Source organism: Maniola hyperantus, chromosome 20, assembly GCF_902806685.2.
Source record: "Maniola hyperantus chromosome 20, iAphHyp1.2, whole genome shotgun sequence".
NCBI classification, from domain to species: Eukaryota; Metazoa; Arthropoda; class Insecta; order Lepidoptera; family Nymphalidae; genus Maniola; species Maniola hyperantus.
The window spans coordinates 10,120,233-10,143,789 of NC_048555.1; the positions used below are offsets into that span (position 1 = coordinate 10,120,233).

Below are 23,557 nucleotides of genomic sequence, written 5' to 3' on the forward strand. Positions count from 1 at the left end.
CGAAGATCCCGATAGTACTGGGCCCTTCTCTTCGAATATTTTACTTTGTGATGTCATCTACGTCAGAGTCAACTAGAGTGAGGAAACTCTTGGTTTGATCCTGAATCGACATCTGTTAAATATTAGACTAGGGGTGACGTGAAATCAAAGATACCTTCTCGTTTCTTAGCCTAGTAGGTGACATTTAACGCTTGCCGTTGTAGGTGAAGCCTCGATGTATTGTTCGAAGTTTATAACTGTCGTGAAGTGTCTATACCCCAGTGTCGCTGGTTGCAGGTGGACCGCGAGATGCGCACGCGGCGCGTACCAAAGCCTAGCGGCGGAACGCGCGCGCGCGGACGGGATTTCTAGCGGCTCGTGCGCGCGCTCAAGGCGGCCGCCGCCGCCCTGCGCGCGCTGCTGTCCCGTCCCGCGCCCTCCACCCTCGCCACACACAACACGCTCGCGCTGTGAGCGCCACACGAATTTACACTTGCACTACCCCCGCGGGTTCGATGGGCCGACACCCGCATCGCCACATCTACCTAGACTGACACGCGATAAGCGACACCAAGTATCGCACGTTTGTAAGGCTGCGGATACACCTGTGAGTTTTACACACGTAAGTAGCTTACGTATTTAACTTACGTCAAATTTACCAATGTAAACACTTATAAGTACATTTACATTAGTAAATTTGCTGTCAGTTACTTAAGCTACTTACGTGAGTAAAACTTGAGGTATAATCGCGGCCTAACCTCAAGACTAAAATAACTAATGAGAATGCAGACTGCAGATAACAAGGATCGATAATAATGATTTGATCTGTTGTGTGTGTTATTTGTTTTATTTATGTTTTTGTTGTATTATCTAGTAAACGCACTACGGATTTAAGGTAAATTTATAAGATCCTTGTTACTTGTTAGAGCCCTACATACTTACATGAAATTGTCAATATAAAATAGGTCTGGCGATGCGGGATCTCTCAATAAACTACCGCGTTGTGACGATACGCTATTTTAAAAAAAAAAAACAATTTTCTCTAAACTCTTCTTACCCCAAAAAAGAATAGAGTTTCGTCGCGGCGCAGTGCCGCGCGCCGCGGGTGCGCTCGCGCTGTGAACTCGACTAGTGAACTTTTTTATAATCGTCGTTTTTAGAATACTAAATTATTTATACGTTTTATAAAGTTGAATGTAATGTGAAGCTGCGCGAAGGGTGTAAGTCATAGATATATAATAATACCATTACATCATGCGATTGATAACGTGTTTTTGAAGCTTGATTATCGCCATTTTGGCGCTGATAGCAGCAGTGAGCGTCATGTGAGGATACTCGAAAGTATAGTCCATATAAAATGACTTCTCACGCGCTATTTTAACTCAGTGTCAACTGTCATGTCAAAAGTATGGTTCAACTTTAAAATCAAGGACTAGAATCATAGTTTTGATATGAAATTTGACACATAAAATTAAAATGGCGTGTGACGAGTTAAATTTTACGCGTTATAAAGTCCGTATAAAATGACTTCTCTTCTCATTTTAACTCTGTCTCAACTGTCATGTCAAAAGTACGGTTCACGTTTAAAATAAGGACTAAAATCGTACTTTAGACATGACAAAATAAAGTTAAAATGGCGCGTGAGAAGTCATTTTGTACGCATAATTACCATTTGACACAAAGTTTAAATTTTAATTCCCGGTACGATTGAATCGTTACAAAAAATAACTGTCATATTGTACGGCTCGCCATATCGAGCGGATCGACTATGTATTTAGTAGATATTATTATATATGTATGGCGTTAGTTAATTGTTGCGACTGACCCGCGATCTCTATTTACGTACGTTACGCCCTCGGCCGAACCGATATTTTGATATTGTATTGCCCCCTATATGTTGCACCCCAGAGATCGATTTCGACTCGTATTTTTGTACTTGGTCGGTGTATTTTATTACGCAGATGGTTTCTCTATTTATCGGGTCGACGCTCGAGCCGACGTTATTTTTTATTATATACATGTTTAATATGGAATTTCGAGATTGCATATATGTAAATATTATAGGATCCTTACTCGTTACGAATGTTTAGAACGTCCAATTTGAAAAAGAAATAAATTTTCATCGATGTCCATCCATTGTGCGCAAAAAGACTATGTAATCTGTTCTCTAGTTGATACGTTTGTTGTGTTGTTGGCGCCCTCCGCCGCCCTCTTTCGTCCATCTTGTTCTAGTTGTATTGTAGTTCTTCCGCGTTTGTTTCGTTACCTACAGTACTACCACTTTTGTAAGTTACGCCGATGTACCTGCGCAGAAATCGTGTTTTTGAGTGGCGCGAAAATATCTCAGCCGATCATAAGTGAGATCTATAAAGCGCACTTTGACTTTTCTTAGACTTAAGATTGAGTTAAAATGAGACAGATTTGTGTGAGAGATATACATCTGTCTTGTTTTAACTCCGTCTTAAGTCTAAGCTAAGTCAGAGTGTGCTCTATAGATTTCATCCATAGTGCGCGTCCGTCCACTATTGTTCAGCCTACGTGCCATGTATTGTATGCGCGAATTATGAGCGAGATAGCACGAGTCTTTGTATTTGTGTTTTCAATCTTAACATCAAGCAATAAGGTCTGGATTTCATTGGTGTACATTCGGTTTTCGACTTATAAAAATGGTAGTACTATAAAGCTGACACCGGCGGCGCTTTGGAGCTGCTTCCCTGTTCCGTTCGAAGGATATGATCCTTCCGAGAGCGATCGGTTCTAAGGTTTCAGCCGTCTTGCTCCGTGCCGCAGTGCAGCACCGTCCAGCTCCTGTCCAGCGCCGGTCTGTCCCCGCTCCCCGACCGATCCGACAACAGATCGCGCGATCGTTCCTAATAGAGAAAGAGCCTGTGAGAATAATCACGTCATTCCAATACTATAAAAAAACACTTGATACTTTGACGGAAGATTTCATACACCTTTGTTTCCTGTCATCTGCCACGATGCTCCACACTTCACAATTTCTGATCGTCCTTCCCTGTGTTGAGGACAATGCGCATAGAAACTTTAAAATAAAATAACGAAGGTCTGGCCCTCACGGGCTCTTAATCCATAGTTGCTCAACAATTTGCTCACGGGACGCGACCGGCGCTCTATTGATAAGTCATAAGACAAAATTTTACAAAAGATTTATTGAAAGTTTAACGATAAATTGTTTCCGTTGTCGGATGTGATGTTCAGCTTCCCGCGTCATGGAGACGTAGCGTTTCTCTCCGTAGTGTGTCGGGCCTTAGGCCGTATTGGACCGTTCCACGTAGCGGGCGCTCGCCCGGTAGCTATTTTTACCGGTTTAGGTGTAGACTAGACGAATACGTTAACCTTCATATTTATATTCTTAGTAGACGACGTCGGAACTCCGTTGCGCCAGGTCGGTAGCTATCGACTTTGGCGTAACTAGTTCCTTTGATGTGGTCGCGAGCTCGTCTGTACTCTATCCACGGAAAGAAGTTATTATAGTGCTCTCTCTGTTACGTAATCCCATACAAATGATAGAGACAAAAATATCAGTGGGCATTAACCATTTTGAGGCACCAACCAATCACAAACGAAATTCAATTTGAATTGAATTTCGAATGTGTTTTGACAACATGTTTGTGTTTGGTTGGTGACTCAAAACGGTTACCGCTGACTGAGATTTTGTCTCTGTCATTTATATGGGATTACATAACAGAGAGAGCTCATACTGACTTCTTTTCGTGGATAGAGTATATTGTCTCGCGTCGCGAGGACCATAGCCTTGCATTTATTGTTTTTAGATTAATCAATTGGCTAGCTTTTATCTTAGATCATTCTTCGTGTACTTAAAAGTTGAACTTACCATTATATAGATGTAGCGCATAATATTTTTCAAGTATTAGTTTTGTTTCGTAGCTTAGCAGCAGACATCCGTTTTCGAATCGTTTGCATCTAGTCACCGTCAGTCGCATAGAGGTCACTCCGCGAAGGGTAAGTCCCATTTGTTCTATAGAACTTGACGTGAGATGAGAAAATGAGACAATGGCACTGATTCTGAGCACAACCTAATTTTAGAGTATTCGCATGCTCTTCTTACTAATGTAATATGAAAAGGACAGACACAGTTTGACAGTTCTAAATTTAATTTTTAGATGGTAAAACCCGTGATTTAAGCACGCAGTCGCGAACCTACTGTTTACATTTCTATTGTGCACTAAAATTTAGAGTCTTTAAATGTGAAAGTCATGTTCCGTTCCTTTTTTAGCATTAGTAAAAAGAAAAGGATGCAGATACTCTAAATTTAGTTTAGAGAGAGACTAGAGAATCGGGGCCATTTTTATCCTAATCTGTTCCATAGAACAATTGAGATTTTTCTTTCTTTAATTGTTCTATATAACAAAGTAAACAAACATTTCTTTTGTGGCGGACATTTCGCCACGAAAAGTTTTTATGACGTCAAATAAAGCAAGTTCGAGGTGAAATGCTTGTACGTAGTTCTATGAAACAAATTAGTTTAAAATTGTCTAATTTTGTCCGATGACGTCAAGTTCTATGGAACAAATGGGACTTACCATTGGCGAACGTTGTGGTGACGCCTACGCGTTGTAGGTATTCATTGTCATAATGTCATGGGTTGTAGAAGCACCTTTAATGCATACATTTTAAGATCTCACTCGCCATTTTAACTCTGTGTCAACTGTCATGTCAAAAACAGTTCACCTTTAAATTAAGGATTAAAATCGTACTTTTGGCATGACAGTTGACACATAGAGCTACCTACAATGGCGAGTGGCAATCTCAAAATGTATGTGTCCTGTATTATCTCTTGCGTCCAATTTTGATTCACAGTATGTACTAGTATTTTTGACGTTGTTAATTATTATGTTTACCTTATTTATGATGTTCTTGACATGGTTTACACTTATTTATTGTTAAGTATTGAGCTCATTTCACACTACGGGATATAAATTGTAACACAGTCCGGTCACAATTTACATTCAAGGTTACAATAATTCGCATAGGGCTAAAAATTGGTATGAATGTTGGGAACACCAATATACAAATGAATTGTGCAAAGTATATTGGCGTTCCCAACATTCGTACCAATTTTTAGCCCTATGCGATATTATTTGTAACCTTGAATATCTATTTTGACCGGACTATAATATAATTTATATCCCGTAATGTTAAATAGGCTTTGTTAGTTGACTCGTGCGGGGCGCGCGACGCCTCGCACACGAAGAGCTCGATGTCTGCTGCCACTGGCCGGTGGTGGTGTTAACGAGCGATTAACCAAATATTATTTTCTTTTTATATATACTGTTTATATAACTCTTTAGATGGTTTATTTTTGCCTAGACATACATAGATATTATTTTATAACATAGAGAGGAGATAACCTTTTTATTATTTAATTATGAAAGTATACACAATATGCCTGCTACTTTGTTGTATTGCAACATGATTGTGTTCTCGGACTCTATGCATGGTTGTTCCCACTGCTGGGTACTCTTATATGATGACGTAATGAGGAGATTTCAGTTTGCACTTTACATTTAGTACATTTTTATACTTGTAATTTTTATAACAAGATGGCCACATTCCTTTTTGTTTTTATACTACAGTGAAACCTGGTTAATTGGGATCTCAAGTGTTAGCGACATTGCTTTGCCTACAGTTGAATTTAAAAATAGAATTATGAGGAGAGGTAAAAATGGCGGCCATAAGAGCGGGAGCTATTGATTTGAAGCAGGGAAAATTAGAATTTATAATTATGTCTTGAAGAAGTTAATAGTTTAGAACTAAGATTGAAGTTTATTAAGTATTGTCTAAATGGAATAAAGTCAGTTCCTATAAGTTGAGGATATTCTTATTACAAGGGACCAAGACATATGTACCAATTATTGAGGGTTTCCAATAATCCAGTTTTCAAAATTATATCTCATTTACAAAGGCCACTGCTTACAAAGCTCGAAATGTGCCGTTATTCCATTTTTAGAGGTGGTAATGTTAATAAAAATGCGTCAATCGTCAGCGTACAATCATAATCTGATAGAAGTTTTAATTTTTCAGATACTGATAACGTTTTATATTTACGTTTGGAAATTTTGTACACTTTTATTCCCTTGTTTTTAGGTCAAAATCTGAGATAGTATAACTACTGACAAAGCATGCGCAAAAGACGACGCGAAATGTAAACAAACATGTCAAAACGTGTTAAAACTTGATTAATTTGTCTCACTTATACAGGTAATTGAGCTACAGAGTCTCAATTATAGAGGTAAACATCGAAAGTCTTCTTTAACCATCAAAATCTCATTTAACCATGTTCAAAAAGTCCCATTAACAGAGGTAATTTAATGAAAAAGAACCGGGACCTCATTGCAACTCTCAATAATAGAGATTTCTCACTTATCCAGGTCCCACTTAACCAGGTTTCACTGTATAACGCACTACGATTAACCGCGGGCGGCTTTATCCCGATAAATAAGTTCTAACTAGCGGATTTTTTTTTGCCGAGCATTGGTTCTAAAACGTAACATACTCGGCGTAAGTCCGCAAAAGTAATCTATCTAACTCCACCGCCTGCCAAAAAATCGTAGTTCGTTTTAGCACAGATAAAAACCAAGCATCAGATTACATATTGTCTTTGTCTATTTGAATCTCATCGAAAGCTCAAAATATAGCTCATCGATCAAAAAGCGGACCGACGTCATGTTAAAGATCAATGGTTCAAACCCAGGTGGGGTTCGAACTATTATTATCGTACTAACTCCTAACAAAGCTTAGAGGTAAATAGGGAATATTATAGTCAGTTTAAGATGGCTTTATGTATTCTTGCGTATGACCTATTTATCCTGGCGTAAGAACCTGTTTAGGGCAACAGTGAACAAAATCCAGTTAGCCTTAATGATTGCGAAACGTCCGACAGGAGAAGGTACTAGAAAATGATTCTTACAAGCGGTCAAGTGCGAAGGATTCCGTACCATTGTACTAAAAATAACCAATAACACTAAAAAGAGCTTACGAGATAAAAAAATATCTCGATTATCGTGAGATTCAAATACATGTCACACTTGTATATTCGCTATCAATGTCCGTTGGAAGCAGATGATGCCGTGAGTGAGAGAGTGGGAACATATCATGCCAGAGGTTTATATTCAAGGCACTCCGTGTTGTCGCAATGACTGATATGAATCAAGTATGAGAATATTAAATGATATATTTAAAAATGTGTTGTTTCATTTCATAGAATTGAAATATTAATTGTTGATGACTACCGCGACTTGTCTTAATAAGTTTAGGAGGTTGGTGTAATAATAAACAAAATGCAAAAGGAAAATCAATCTTTTTATGTAGGTAAATGCACATGGATTACACAATACTATATAATACACAATTATCGTTATTAGATCTGCTGACTATAATTTTTATATCACAGTAATCCCTTAAAAAAATATTACTTGTAATATTTACATACTAAAAACGAAAACTAAATTACGTCAATACAATCCTTACGTATGCGTATAAGCTTTCTTTATATAGCCCGTACAAGATGGGTTCTCACGCGCCATTGTAACTTTGTGTCAACTGTCATCTAAAAAACGGTTCACCTTCAAAATATAGACTAAAATCGTACTTTTGTCATGACAGTTGACACAAAGTTAAAATGGCGGGTTAAAACTCATTTGTATGCATTATACCTATTTTAGAGCGGCCATAAACGGGCAACTTGAAATAGTCATGACTCTGTCACAAAGTACTTTGTAATAATGTCAATTTACTTTACTTACTAGTTACTACATAGTTACTACTACTTTAGTACTTTGTAGTAATGTCATGAGTCATGAGTCACAGTTTGAAGCGATCGATTATGACAGAGTGAACTAGAGTGAGGGAGCTCACAGTGTGATCCTGAATCGACGATAATATGTCAAATACAAATATTAGGCTATGGGTGACGTGGAATAAAATTGGCCATTCATAGGTTACCTAGCGTCAAATGTAGGGACATTTGACGCCTGCTAGCGACGTCGAAGCCTCGACATCTTGTTAGAAGTTCTTTAACTGTGTGGTTCTTGTACAATGGGCAATTACGATAAGAATGCGTACATACATATGCGTATATACAGTACATACATATATTCGTCCTCGTGTTTCTAATGCTTTCATCATGGTTTGTTTATTATATGATCAGCAAACCCTGATAAAAAAATTTGAAGATGCATGGATTGATAAAATCTGACACAGAGGCGCGCTTAAGCTGTTTGAATACCTCTTAAAACATTTAAGTTGTGAGCACATACTAATTAGGTGACAAAACTTTGAACAAATACAATAATAAGGGCCGAATTTTCAATCGCCACATAGTTTTAGCAGTTTTTACTTTTTATAAAGGGAATCTTTTATTTATTGCTTAGGTTATATAATAAAATGATTGAAAAATCAGCCCATAAAATAAAAACGTGATATTATTGCATAGACAATTCCTTATAATCAAATGATGTATAAAAGTTAAAAAGTAACAATAAATGCAAATATTTGTCTGTTTGTTAATGATAAACAAAAGGGATAAACAACCACAAAATTGGACATAGGATTAAAAGTGTAGAGAACCTACTTAGTAAACTACTTAGTACTAGTAAAAAATATGTCCTATGCAGGTTGTAAACAGAACGCTAACAAAAACGAAGACAGGTGATAGTACTTATGATTACTGATAATGATACCACAAAAAAAAAACGCGAAAAAATTAATAAAAAGATATCTTATATTTTGTAAAAGTTCACAATATATTGCAAATAAAACTTCTGACTGACGCTACAGGTCAAGGAACGTTGCGTAAGTAGGCCCCTCAGAGTCAATGCCACGGCGTAGGTGGAGCATTGATCCTAGTTTTGAGCGCTATACATTGCGGGTTTGAAAAATACTACATCACTAAAACTACAAAATGAAGCAAATGGTTATTGGTATTAGATTGTGTTTAGATAGTACAACAATAATGCTACTTTTTGATAGCGCTCTGGTTACATCCTGTATATATCTACAATATTTATGATTAAATTATGTGATACATACAAAATAAAACCTACGTTTAATTTTTTAATTGTATTAGTTTTTATTTTATTTTAATAGTATTAATAGTTTAATTACGTAATTTTTACACTTTGACATGTTACATTAATTTCTAAAAACTATCTTACGTACTATTGAGTATTGACCGTTCACTATAATGGCACCATTTGCATTGGTATGTTTTCTGTTTTCCTTAGAACTTAGGGTTTATTATTGTGTGATTTGATTTGCAATGGTGCCAACATAACGTCAGGCGTCAAGTTATAGTGAACGGTCAATATAAACGATCTTACGTCTTTTACATTAGCATTATTATCTCGGGTTCTATAAACTTTTGACGTTTAACTGTCATGATGACACTTGATCGCCGCCGTCATTATAACACAGAGAGATAAGAAACACATGAAGGCGCCATACCTACGAAAACAGGGTGCATATAAGTCCCGCAAATTGCTATTGCGCTGGAACCATGTCTCATTAACATCGAAATGGCGGCCACGCGCATTAGCAATTGCCGGGACTTATACCTACAGTAAAAAATCTTATAAAATGGCTGCCCATTAGGGAGTGCGCGCCTGTGAAGTACTATCAAGAGTCAAGACTAAACTCACAAAATGGCGGATGGCACCCGGCCTACACAGCATTATAGTCTATTCCGGCATCTCCATATATATTCCTATCCTATGTTATAGCATAAATGACAGTTTTGTATGGGATGGCAAAACAGGATGGCAAGCTCGCGACTGTTTGTTTTCTTTAGTAAAAATCAAGTGATGAAAATGATTGTGATGTTTTGCATTGGACTAATAGAATGTCACTTTTAAAAATTATTAACTAGAATACATTTATTTCTAGAGCTTAAGTAAAAATCCGTTATCAAATCAGTCTACAAGTGCACCAGGTCTGTGACGTCAGCACTGGGCGGCACGGTGGAGGGTCGGAAGTACTGGCACAGCTGATCGTATAGCTTCATACGGTTGCTGCGCTCGTCCCACTCGGTGGAGTCGGGCGCGTCGTCCTCGTCGTTGCCCACGTCCCACGTGTCGGGCGTGGGCGACGACGACTCCTCGAACGGTTCCGTGGGCTCGAACGATGTATCATCCGCACCTAATACCTGGGGAAAACAAAAAGAGAAGGTTTGAAAACAGCACTATGACCCGTCTTGTAAAGAGCGTGCGCACTGCTTTTTAGCTTTTCACTGCCCGCAAACAACACTATCTCTCTCTGTCTCATTTACTTTAATATATCCTTCTCTCTCATACATGTACCTATTACAGTGCGTACCTGTGCCACTTGCCGCAAGGCCGCATGTCGCTGTGCCACACATCCCCAGAGAGCGCGAGTACTGCTCTTTGCAACAAACACTAGCTGCCTCTCTCTGACTCGTGTACAATCATATTGTATCTCTTTCTATCTTATATACTTACCGCAGCGAGCGCCTGCGCCATGTCCCCAGATTGTGCAATTTGCCGCAAAGCCGCGCGTCGCCGCGCCAGCGCGCGCACGCGACGCGCCGACAGCGCGCGCGCACTGCTCTCAGGCTTCTCACTGCCCGCGAAGAGAACAGTTGCTAGCTTTTGGAAGTGCTCCACCTAAAATCAATTTTGACTTAATAAAAAATGAACATTTTACATCACACTTTTAGACCAAAGCACTAGATAAAATCTGAGACTGGTGTTTGCAATTTGCAGCCCAAATAGACCGTAGTCTGTACTAGCGCAGACATACATTCCTCGATAGGGACGTTTACACAGAGCAATATAGCGGGGTGACAGGATCGAGACTATACCGACCGACAGAACATATTTAGTAGGGGACCACTCATTCAGGTATGAGCGTAAGGGTGCCTGTCCACTGAAGCGGTGCGGAGCGGAGATGTGTATAGTTGACCAATCAGAAAATTGTCAGATGACGGAATAAAATTATCACGTTATTTACCGACAATCTGATTGGTCTGTTCATCACATCTCCGCTCCACTCCGCTTCAGTGGACAGGCACCCTAAAAACGGGCCGGTACCTCTACAAACAACAAGTATATCGTCTTACTAAAGAGAAAACCAAACACAGTACCAGTTGAGGTGGCTATGGTCGGTGACGGCGCGTAGATCATTCCTCAAGTACGCAACCCGCTGGGCGCTAGTTACGGCGACGCGGCCTGCCCTATATCGCGCCTCTTTTAGCGCTACACGCGCGGAGTCTACCGCGCGTTTCTACCCCAACGGCTATCATAAATTGAGTATTTTCCTACTTTGGAATTTGATAAATATTATTACTTTATTATAAACTAGGATAAAAATAATGATGTACGCTGAAAAAAAAATTAAAATCCAACAAAGATTTACAAAGTTACAGGCATTTTAATTTTGGAGTGGGAGCTGGTCTACTATCCCTTTCTTGCAAAACGAAAATTTGTATGAAACCGCACGAAGGTACTATGGCATTAGTAAGGTGTGACGTCAAAAAGCTATATCGCTATCTCTGTCCAATCAGAAATATTTAAATGCTTATAACTTTGTTGTTATTTGATAGATTTAATTAGTTTTTTCAGTTTACGTCATTATTTTTATCCTAGTTTATAATAAAGGAACAAAAAAATTGAGTCAAATACCCAATTGTGCGATTCTTTGGCAATCGGTTAGCTCGCTTCCGGAATGGACAAAAATATTAAAGCAGCGGAACCATAAATTCCCCCAAGCAACATACCTGTTGAGGGTCGCTATGGTCGGTGACGGCGCGTACATCATTCCTCAAGTACTGCAACGCGCTGGGCGCTAGTTGCGGCGACGCGGCCAGCTCCCTGTACCGCGCCTCCCTTAGCGCCGCGCGCGCGGAGTCAACCACCCGTTGTACAGACGCACGGCGCAACCGCAGCGACCAGAAGTCGTCCAGCCGCAGCCGGGGATTGGCTGCTGTACCAGGGTTACCGCCGAATAGATAGTGGATCTGTAAAATCGTAAAAAATCTAACAGTGCACACACATCAGTAATAAGTTGGAGAAAATGGTGCCAATACCCACTTCATTTAATTTTCTACAATTTTCTAGATCCGTCGCTTTTGTGCCATACGACAACCTACTAATAGGAATAAACACATCTAAAAAGTGATAGCATTACAAAATTGAACTAAGCACCAACCTTTTTACTGAACCAGATTCAGACGTTTGGTACAAGTGGGCCAAAAAGTACCTACCCTTTTAACAGGCAACCAAAAAAAATTTGATTTTTTCAGACCTTACGAATATCTTACCTTTCTGACGGGGTCATAAACAAGTTGGTGCGCGAAGCGTGGACGGGGCTCGCTGGGCGTGATGCAGTCGTTTCTATACACGCACGTCCACGTCATGCGCCGCAGAGAGAATACCCATAGTGTGTTGTACACTCGCTTGTCTTTCTCTTTGCTCATTCCCTAGTAAAATACACCATTTATTTAAAAACCTTTTCTTAGGAAATCTTTGATTCTCTGGAATACACAGTATCTTATACCCGACTACAAGATGCTATATTTGTATCCGATTCGGTCAAGATCGGTAAAGCGACTATCCTATTGACCCATGAAAATATAACAGACAGTCACACTTTCACAATTATTTATAATACTTATTAGTATGGATATAGCAAGTAAGATTAATGTTTATTTTGACATTGCGGAGTACATAACCCAATAGTATGCGACAACGGTACACAATTCGACTGTGTGTTCATGTTATCTTTTTCTATTGGGAGCGGTGTGAAAAGGATAGCCAGTGACGTTGTTTATAAAATCGCCGTCGCAGTATTTCCACGCTAGGCGTTATGCAGTTATTTCTATACAGCCATGTCCATGTCATGCACCGTTGAGAGTAGACCCATACACAGTATTGCCCCTTCCCTTTGCTTAATCTCTGGTAAATCCCACAGCTGCTCTTACCGAGAGAACATGTATCTCGTCCGTGTCCGGGTCGAGTGTGGCGCGCTGCGTGAAGCCCTGGGGCAGCGGGGCACGCGGGGGCGCTGCACACAGAGCGCGCGCGCCGCCGCCACCGCGCTCGCAGTCCCACCACCACAGGTCCACCAGCTGCTCCTTGTTGCGCTGCCCCGCGAACATGTACAAGCGACGCTGCACCTGCTCACAAACAAACTAGAAATTAGGGCAGAGCTAATTAGTGTGAGGGAACTCTCGGTTTTGATCCTGCTGCGCGATTGCGGTAGAATGACAGCTACAATGTCACGACCGCAATCACCTCTGCTTGGTTGGCGCTCGCTTCCTATTGGCTACAATGCATTGTTGCACCAAGAATAGCACAAATTCAGCCAATCACAACAATTGAGATTGTAGTAATAATGATTGATGCAGATTTCACGAAATCGCCCTGCTGAATGAAGAATCTGCGAAATATTCTAGGGGTGAAGGAGGTAGTCGTTTCAAAAACTAATGACAAATGTAGGTGAAGCCTCACAGTTTTGTTACAAATTTCCTAACTGTCGTGAACTGCGATTAGGGTCTATACTATCTGAATTTGGATTGTAAGCCATCTGCTTGGATGCAGTTGTAGTGCAGTTAATATAACCATGATTGCAGCTGATAAAACAGGAACCCTCCAAACTAAGGAGCAACCGAACAGGTATGGTTAGGATTTAGGATACCCACAAGTCATGCGTCCCGAATTTGCTACACCTTTTTTTAGAGTAGCTTAATTTATTTGCTTGCTTTATCTTGCAAAATATTTTTTTTCCAAGCACGACAGCAGTGGCGTGCAGGTCATAGAGGCATAAATGCACTGCTTACCCTAGTTGTAATGGCTCAATGCATATTTTTGATTATGACTTGCCAGTGAACAGGTTCCTAATAACTAATGCCTACCCTGGCTTCAAACACTCTGCACGCCACTGCACGACAGTTAGCCATATTTTCGAAAGTATCTTATTTTGTAATTTTTTTTTTATTTTAAAAATTATTTTACCATTAGAACGCTACTTTATCCAGAAGTATATCAATCAATTAATCTTTAGGCCGATGATTTTTGTCAGCTCAGACTACGGTTTATTTTGGCTGCAAATTGCAAACACCAGTCTCAGATTTTATTTAGTGCGTGTACATCAAGTCTATGTATTCATTGAATTAATAATAAAATTAAGTAACATAGGCTATAAATTACAATTATATACCGCGATACGATGTCGCGAACAAAAGCTAGTAAGTAGTAAAGTATGCAGAAAGTGTTAGTTGTTGATGCGTACCGGATGGAACAGCATAGAGTGCGAGACCCTGGGCTGCGGCGCCGCCAGGTCGTGCTTGTCCGGCAGCAGCAGTTGCCACGTGTTGCGCGCGATGTAGTACGCGTACAGGCCCGAGTACTGCGGGCTGGCCAGCTCTTCCCTGCAACAACACTACGAGCTGATTGCATACCATATTGCTTACAGGTCTGATTGCAGCCAAGCACTAGTCTATAAAGTCTATCAAGCACTAGTCGCAACCGCGATGCAGCACACTTTGCACGCCTCTGCCCTGTGCCTCGACTCCGATGTCGGGGTCCAGGCACATCTAGTGGTCGAACACGAGGCGCGGACCGCCCGCCGCCGCCATGTCGCCGCACACTAGCGACCACGCGCCAGAGCTCACGGCCAATGATTGTGTGTAACTCACGTGTTAGCGGGCAGCACCCTGCCTCCAAACACGTATATCGTCTGTGTGTCGGGGTCGAGGCACATCTGGTGGTCGAACACGAGGCGCGGGCCGCCCGCCGCCGCCGTGTCGCCGCACACTAGCGACCACGCGCCAGAGCTCACGGCCAATGATTGTGTGTAACTCACGTGTTAGCGGGCAGCACCCTGCCTCCAAACACGTATATCGTCTGTGTGTCGGGGTCGAGGCACATCTGGTGGTCGAACACGAGGCGCGGGCCGCCCGCCGCCGCCGTGTCGCCGCACACTAGCGACCACGCGCCAGAGCTCACGGCCAATGATTGTGTGTAACTCACGTGTTAGCGGGCAGCACCCTGCCTCCAAACACGTATATCGTCTGTGTGTCGGGGTCGAGGCACATCTGGTGGTCGAACACGAGGCGCGGGCCGCCCGCCGCCGCCGTGTCGCCGCACACTAGCGACCACGCGCCAGAGCTCACGGCCAATGATTGTGTGTAACTCACGTGTTAGCGGGCAGCACCCTGCCTCCAAACACGTATATCGTCTGTGTGTCGGGGTCGAGGCACATCTGGTGGTCGAACACGAGGCGCGGGCCGCCCGCCGCCGCCGTGTCGCCGCACACTAGCGACCACGCGCCAGAGCTCACGGCCAATGATTGTGTGTAACTCACGTGTTAGCGGGCAGCACCCTGCCTCCAAACACGTATATCGTCTGTGTGTCGGGGTCGAGGCACATCTGGTGGTCGAACACGAGGCGCGGGCCGCCCGCCGCCGCCGTGTCGCCGCACACTAGCGACCACGCGCCAGAGCTCACGGCCAATGATTGTGTGTAACTCACGTGTTAGCGGGCAGCACCCTGCCTCCAAACACGTATATCGTCTGTGTGTCGGGGTCGAGGCACATCTGGTGGTCGAACACGAGGCGCGGACCGCCCGCCGCCGCCATGTCGCCGCACACTAGCGACCACGCGCCAGAGCTCACGGCCAATGATTGTGTGTAACTCACGTGTTAGCGGGCAGCACCCTGCCTCCAAACACGTATATCGTCTGTGTGTCGGGGTCGAGGCACATCTGGTGGTCGAACACGAGGCGCGGGCCGCCCGCCGCCGCCGTGTCGCCGCACACTAGCGACCACGCGCCAGAGCTCACGGCCAATGATTGTGTGTAACTCACGTGTTAGCGGGCAGCACCCTGCCTCCAAACACGTATATCGTCTGTGTGTCGGGGTCGAGGCACATCTGGTGGTCGAACACGAGGCGCGGGCCGCCCGCCGCCGCCGTGTCGCCGCACACTAGCGACCACGCGCCAGAGCTCACGGCCAATGATTGTGTGTAACTCACGTGTTAGCGGGCAGCACCCTGCCTCCAAACACGTATATCGTCTGTGTGTCGGGGTCGAGGCACATCTGGTGGTCGAACACGAGGCGCGGGCCGCCCGCCGCCGCCGTGTCGCCGCACACTAGCGACCACGCGCCAGAGCTCACGTCGTACATGTACAGGTCACTCTGAAACAATTATTATTTATTGATGCGATAATTCATCCAGCTAAGAGCAGCACCACCACTGCCACATTAGGCAGGCACCATCATTTCACAGCTACAGTGTGATGATTGCAATCACTTTTAATTCCAAAGTGAAGTCCATTTTTCGGAAGCCGATTATGAAAATGACGTATATTTTGCAGTCAAAGATGGTCGACGTATTTATTTTAATTATTTGGTATTGTTTTCGACGAAATAGTTACAGTCGTTTCTTTTCAATTTTAGAACAATTGACTCACATCTGTAAAAATATTTTTAATAAAGACCTATTTTAATTACATTCATATTGCTGGGCACCCGTTGCGCGTTGTCCAAATATCTTCCCAGCGTGTAAAGCCTTTCGTGCACCGGGTCGAACACCATTTTGTGGCACGAACGCGGCGTGGGGCCGCCGACCATGCCACTATGTCGACACAACAGCGTCCATCTCTCCGTCGTCGTGTTGAAACTCCACAGGTCATCCAGGTCTTCGCTGCCATTCCAGCCGCCGAAGAGGTAAAGTGTACCTGTCAAAAACGAGCTTCAATAGTTATTTGTGTCACAAGTGGCCAAAGCGATATCTAGCGATAGCGAATTTGCCTTCAGAGCGAAGCGAACGATTCTAATGTATAATCCTGAACGTAGCGAGGAATTCAATATACGCAAAATATTTTGGCCCCGAGAGACATGTACACTTTTATTTTTCATCACTACCTATGAGAAAAACAAAACACATACTAAAGCACGAACGCAAACCAATCAGAAGAGAGAAATTTCAAACTGGGAACAAAATTAACGCCAATTTTCATTTTTCGAATATGAGTGATGAAAAATAATTTGAAAGAGGTTCAGCGTGTAACGGTTGGTAGTGCTGCGGGACTCGGGGGCACTCCACTAATGCATTGCTGAGTCAGGCTGAAATCTATAGACTATAGAGCATTACGCTCTCTTGACTTAAGTTTCAGTTAAAACAAGACAACTATATATCGCTGTCTCGTTTTAATACCTGAGGTGGGGTCGACGACAAGCTGGTGTCCGCCGCGCGGGCCCGGCCGGCTGCCGCAGTTGCTGCACGACGTAACACAAGGCTCCGGCGCCTCCGCCCCATTCACGCACACCTCCTGTACACAAACACTGTATTACATGCCCTGACAGGTATTTCAAAGGATAAAAGGGATTGTTCTGTACTTTTTAGTATGGATGTAATGATTCGCCATCGCCGATTATAATACAACCGATATCTATCAATTTAATCGATTTTGATGGGTACAGAGTTAGCTTACATACCGGGGACAGATATAGGCCTCTTTTAATCCCAAAACATCAAAGAGTTCCCGCGGGATTTTTAAAAACCTAAGTCCTCGCAGACGAAGTCGTTATCATCAAATTAATAATCAGTTATTTCCTCAAATATGGTACACAATAATAAAACTTACCGGTAAGTCATGTCTTAGGTCTCTGTCTGCACAAGATAGGTCTGCGGGATGCGACCTTCGAGCGGGAGGTATGGGTGTAGCCTCGTCACAACACAGGCGCTCCTCTACTTCGGCAGAGCAGCCGCAAAGCTGCTGCCATTCCGGCGTGTAGGGCTGCCATGACATGTACCAGTCCAGTTCACCATCTGTAATGCAATAGGTATTTTAGCTTAACTTTATCCGATTACGGTAAAGTAAGGGAAGTGGTGTGTCTTATGATACGATTACACCTACGGAGTAGTGAATAGACAGTAAAGTGTCACTCGGCCGAGACAGTGCTGTGGCTGAGAAATTGTGGCGAAATTGCACTCGTTAAAGTGTTTATACCAACCGAGTACTCGGCCGAGGACACTGACTCGCCACTGTACTCGTTAGGTGTAATCGTACCATTATTACAGCCAAAATTATGATGTCACCATGCACAGCTATTTTGTTCATGTGCGTCAAGTCAAAACGCAATTTTAACACCAAACACACGTTGGGATGACACACCAATACGCCTACGAATCAAATATTTCTGTTAAGAGAGAGCTATAAGCTAGAGCCGTAAAGATTACCCTTAGCAGCCTCGTCGAATATCGTGCTCGGCGCGCTCGTAGTCCCCGTGCTCCACCAGCGCGTTCCAGAGCCGCGCCTGCGCCGCGCCCTCCAGCCGCACGCCGCTCTCCCGCGACAGAGCCTCGAACGCGTCCTTGTAGCGACGACGACGCAAATGTTTGAGCAGTATTCGAACCGCTTCTTCTTCTTTGCGCTAAAATAATACAATTTTCAGTTTCGTGTGTATTTTTATACCAGACTAGCTGATGCCCGCGACTTCGTGGATTTACGTTTTTCAAAATCCCGCGGGAACTCTTTGATTTTCCGGGCTAAAAAGTAGCCTATGTGTTAATCCAGGGTATAATCTATCTCCATTCCTAGCCAAATCCGTCCGGTAGTTTTTGCGTGAAGGAGTAACAAACATACACACACACACACACACACATAACTTTCGCCTTTATAATATTAGTCGGGACTAGCTGATGCCCGCGACTTTGTCCGCGTGGATTTACGTTTTTCTAAATCCCGCGGGAACTCTTTGATTTTCCGGGATAAAAAGTAGCCTATGTGTTAATCCAAATCCGTTCAGCCGTTTTTGCGTGATTGAGTAACAAACATCCAAACATCCACACTTTCACATTTACAATATTATTAGGAGTAGGATGATCCCCGCGACTTCAAAGGGTTCAGGTTTTTTCAAAAATCCCATAGGAACTGTTTGATTTTTCGCGATAAAAAGTAGCCTATATCCCTTTCCGCGATGCAAGCAATCTCCGTATTAAACAGCCCATCTATTTAACTGATTTTGATAAAATGTGGTACAGGAACCGCTTGCATCCCGGGAATGGACACAGACTACTTTTATCCCGGAAAATCAAAGAATTCCTATGGATTTTTTAAAAAACATAAATCCACGCGAAAGAAGTCGTATGCATGTATGTATGTATATTCTTTATTGCACCACATAACACAAATGACAGGAGCATCATCAGTAAATAAATAAAAATTGAAATATAAAGGCAAGTGGAAACCATAACCATTGTTTGTACTGTATTTAATTATAGTATTATAGTTGTAAAAATAAAATGATTATACTAACATAGTTTTTAAGCATTGTCTATACTAACAAAATATGGGTCTCTGTTGCCTTAATAAAGAATTTATTTATTTATTATTATAACCTTATAAATTATGCTTCTCATTGTTATCTGAACGGAGTATAAAATATAAATACATATTAAGTACTCTCAAGTTTATTGACTGTCCAACTGATAAAGAATCAATTTGTTGTGGATGAGCTTTTCACTGCCCATCCGTGTAACTATTTTTGATTTTGATGAAAGCTTCAGCGATAGCTTGCATCCCGGAGAAGCACATAGGCTAATTTTGATCCCGGAAAAATAAAGAGTTCCCACAGAATTTTAAAAAACCTACATCCACATCTTTACATGGACTAAAAAGTTGTTGGAACCATCACATCAAACTCCGCCGGGTATTATTTTTACTATCACCATGATACAAAATCACATACAAATAGAAATATAAAGGCAAGTGGAACCAATAACCCTATAAATTATATTATAATTCTCATTGTTATCTTAGGAGTATAGTTAGTATCAATAACCTTAGGAGTACAAATACATTGTAAGTAATTGTGGTATGTACCCGTTTTATACAATACTATAATATCACACAGATGAATTCGAAAATGAACAATATTTTCATATAAATAAAAACCAGCCAAGTGCGAGTCAGTCTCGCGCAACGAAGGTTCCGTACTACAGTCGTATTTTTTCGACATTTTGCACGATAATTCAAAAACTATGATGCATAAAAATAAATAAAAATCTGTTTTAGAATGCACAGGTGAAGAACTTTTATATGATACCCCACTTGATATAGTGATCTTACTTATAAATTGAAAATATAAATTATTAATTCATAACCACAATTTAATTTTTTTTATGGAATGTAACCACAAATTCATTTTTCCCCGAATGTCTGCTATAAGACCTACCTACCTGCCAAATTTCATGATTCTAGGTCAACGGGAAGTACCCTGTAGGTTTCTTGACAGACAGACAGACAACAAAGTGATCCTATAAGGGCTCCGTCTTTCCTTTTGAGGTACGGAACCCTAAAAATTAGAAATTAATTAGTTTTTTCCAAAAGTACCCATAAGTAAATATTAGCAAAAAGTATGACATTAGATACTTACCAAATTAATTGTGTCCATGGCAGAGTTGATCAAATCGTCATGGATTTTCCCTTGCAGTTCTACATACCATATGGTATAATTATATGCAGGACCCCACGATTGAAGGGGCACAATCTTTATATATCTAACAGGCAAGTATAGGCCATCTGACGTCCTGTGTCTAAGTTTAAAAGTTTCTGCTACATGATCCATTTTTAAGCCACTGAAAAATAAGAAAATGTAAATCATAATGTTCCATCTAGAAAATCATTGCTTAACTAATGAATATAGACTTATTCATAGTATAACAACAAATTATAGTAAACTAGCTGCCCCGGCGATCTTCTTACTGCCTAACAGTCGATTCTTTTTCAGGCAATTTTTCAAATTTTTCTCTCCGTAAGAACCATCCTCATACTTCAAGGAATATTATAAAAAAAGAATTAGCAAAATCGGTTCAGCTGTTGTCGAGATTTGCGATCAGCAACATATTTAACTATTCATTTTTAAAAATAGAGATGATGAGATAGTGTAATGTAAATAATGAGTTCCTCCATGATCACAACGAGTTGAAATATTGATTATTAAAAATCATCATATTCATTGTGGTACATACCTGTTATTTACATGATAGTGTTTTACCGACACTTCAAGAAAATTTTAAATCTGTATAGTTTTATTAGGAAGGGCTTCATAACATAAGTGTGGATAAAAATAACTTACGCAGTCAATAACAATGACAAATTATTTTCATCTGTACCACCGAATATTTGAAACTTTTTGAGATCACTGACATGGCCTTTGATGTACTTTCCGAAAATTATGCTCTCTACAATTGCTGGAGCTTCTAGCTTCAGCATTATGAACTGTGAGGGAGTAGTACTGTCAGTGAACCATCTTGACATCTGGTCAGGTGGATTATTTACCACTATGTTTCTGAAAAAGAGTATAAGTTATGGGACAGACATCCACTACACATGAACAACACAGCTCTTATGCGGTGTCTTGCGTGAGCGACGAATACTACGCGTCGCGACGCTGCAAACGCGACGAACGCGATCAACTCAACTCAACGATCAAATCAACTTGCGGCCTACGCATTACGTCGCGTCGTCGTGTCGCGTCGCGTCGTGTAGTATTCGTCGCTCACGCAGGACACCGTGTTAAAGTCTATACACGATAATGCCCATGATATTGACCATTCTGATTTCTTAAAAATTCCATGGAAACTTAATTTTCCAGGGTATAAAGTAACCTGTATTACTGTCTAGGTTTTTAGTTATATCCATGCAAAAAACCACATTGATTTGTTGCTCTGTTACAGTGTGCTCATGCTTACTGGACTCATGTAGTAGTAGTAGTAGTAGGTCATGTAACAGCTTTAAAAGCATCCACCTTAATAACTGTAATTGAATGCTAATGAATAAATAAAAGAAAAACCAACAAACATACTTTTGGATTTGTAGTATTGTTAGGTATGAATAAAACGAGAAACTGGCTGGCAAATCAACATACAGGTGCCCTACCGCGGTAGTTTGACAGCTACAGTGTGACAATCGCAATCACCTCCGATTGGTTGAAGCTTGCTCACTATTGGCTACAATGCATTGTTGCAACAAGAATCGCACAAATTCAGCCAATCAGAACAAATTGAGATTGTAATAATGATTGATGCAGGTTTTAGACAATCGCCCTGCTGGTCAAACCACTGGGTCTAGAAACTTAAGGAAAATCAAGGATTTTAATGTAGAAACCCACTAAGAAAGGATTTTTAGAACTCCAACTCCTTACTCACAACCTCGAATGGGAAGCTGGAAAAAATCTCTGTTTAGAGATAAGCATTTCCACTGTAACTTAATTTATTAGTACTATGTAACTACAATTTTGGTAAGTACATGAAAAATAATAATAAAATAAATATATAAATGAGCAGTCAGGTCAGGTCATATTTGTATGAAGGTATATCTCAATTCTCACAGTTCCCTTAAGAGTTAAGTATATACAGAAATGTTATTTCTTTCCTGTGACTGGAAATAAGATTGCACACTAATTTAATTTGCACACCGTTAATTTAGGTAAAGACAACAGAATGTTAACGAGTTATTAGGAATATCCATCCATCCATCCATCAGCCTGTTTGCATCCACTGCTGGACATAGGCCTTTCCAAGAGCGCGCCACCAAACACGGTCCTATTAGGAATAGGTAAGACTTAAATCTCAACTTTTCCCAACAGTAGGTACCTACTTACTATAATAACAAAATCATCTGTAAGATTCCTTACAGGTTTAGTCGAAGTCGCCGATGTAACTACCTAAATATCTGTATTTACTTTATATTTCCTTACATCGGCGACTTCTACTAAACCAGGATTATTCTAAGATAGCCGATAGAATTATTTATTTACGTAATATGAAACTTACTCAGGTAAATAATTGGCAGAATAACTTGAATATTTATGTATGGTATACTTAAGTACAACTGTCTCGTATTTATTATCCATTTTTTTAACTAGAAATGGATCAGTTTTATATATTTTATAGTCACAAATTCCAAATTTCAGTCAGTTTTCGTAAAATTAAAAAATACCTACACATATAGCATAGAGGTGATAGAGGCATAGACACAGACCAATAACATATAGGATAGATACTATTAGTCGACTGGTGGTCGACTGTACCTATATAGTGTGTTATCTATGTGGTCGACTGTCAATGTCAAGTGTCTAATTGACATTCACATACAGACTGCTTTTTTAACTGGTTTTACGGCTCTCCATTCTAGCCTTTTTGAGCAGGTGCAAGACTCGGTGGTAAAAATCATTGGGGACTGAAAGCTAAAGGCGTCAAATCTTCGCAACTGGCACAAAGTGTGGCAGCATACGTTTCGAGCTGAACTGATGGTCTGATGGTATATTTTTACATCGGCCTTTAGAAACACATTTCAGCTTTGTAGAGCGTTGTTTTTGTCACTCATACTTATTGTACATGACGTTTTGTCGGTCTCAACAACACAGACTATATTATTTTCTGCCGCGTACTGTACTGGATTATGATTGACTATGGCCGATGGACATTGTTAAACGCGATCACTACGATGTGACTGCGATGGATGGACCCCAATGGACCCATGATGGACCTCGATCATTACTATAGTCATTTGG

General features: G+C 41.2%; 3 protein-coding genes across 5 annotated transcripts in view; 2 read left to right on the forward strand and 1 right to left on the reverse strand.

The window, feature by feature from the left end:
* Window positions 1-5,311, forward strand: part of BicD (protein bicaudal D) — a 28,358-nt gene extending 23,047 nt beyond the window's left edge. For 2 of the 3 annotated variants that reach the window (XM_034979521.2, XM_034979522.2), the window contains one exon: window positions 277-5,311. In XM_034979521.2, the coding sequence (XP_034835412.1) occupies window positions 277-351 (75 nt within the window). In that variant the 3' untranslated portion in view covers window positions 352-5,311. The remainder of the gene's footprint in view (window positions 1-276) is intronic. The other variant, XR_011237933.1, reaches the window with a different exon arrangement.
* Window positions 1-19,960, forward strand: part of LOC117991896 (PX domain-containing protein kinase-like protein) — a 129,433-nt gene extending 109,473 nt beyond the window's left edge. The window contains exon 12 of the transcript XR_011237935.1: window positions 19,939-19,960. The gene's annotated coding sequence lies outside the window, so the exon portion shown is untranslated. The remainder of the gene's footprint in view (window positions 1-19,938) is intronic.
* On the reverse strand, window positions 7,303-22,981 carry muskelin (muskelin 1). The gene is given in 15 exon segments (XM_034979520.2): window positions 7,303-10,162; window positions 10,476-10,640; window positions 11,753-11,992; window positions 12,296-12,454; window positions 12,956-13,150; window positions 14,266-14,404; window positions 16,008-16,171; window positions 16,487-16,713; window positions 17,193-17,307; window positions 17,623-17,807; window positions 18,219-18,243; window positions 18,245-18,412; window positions 20,417-20,618; window positions 21,119-21,331; window positions 22,818-22,981. Coding segments are annotated over 15 exon segments (2,505 nt in total). The 5' UTR covers window positions 22,898-22,981; the 3' UTR covers window positions 7,303-9,934.
* Between the last annotated feature and the right edge of the window lie 576 nt (window positions 22,982-23,557).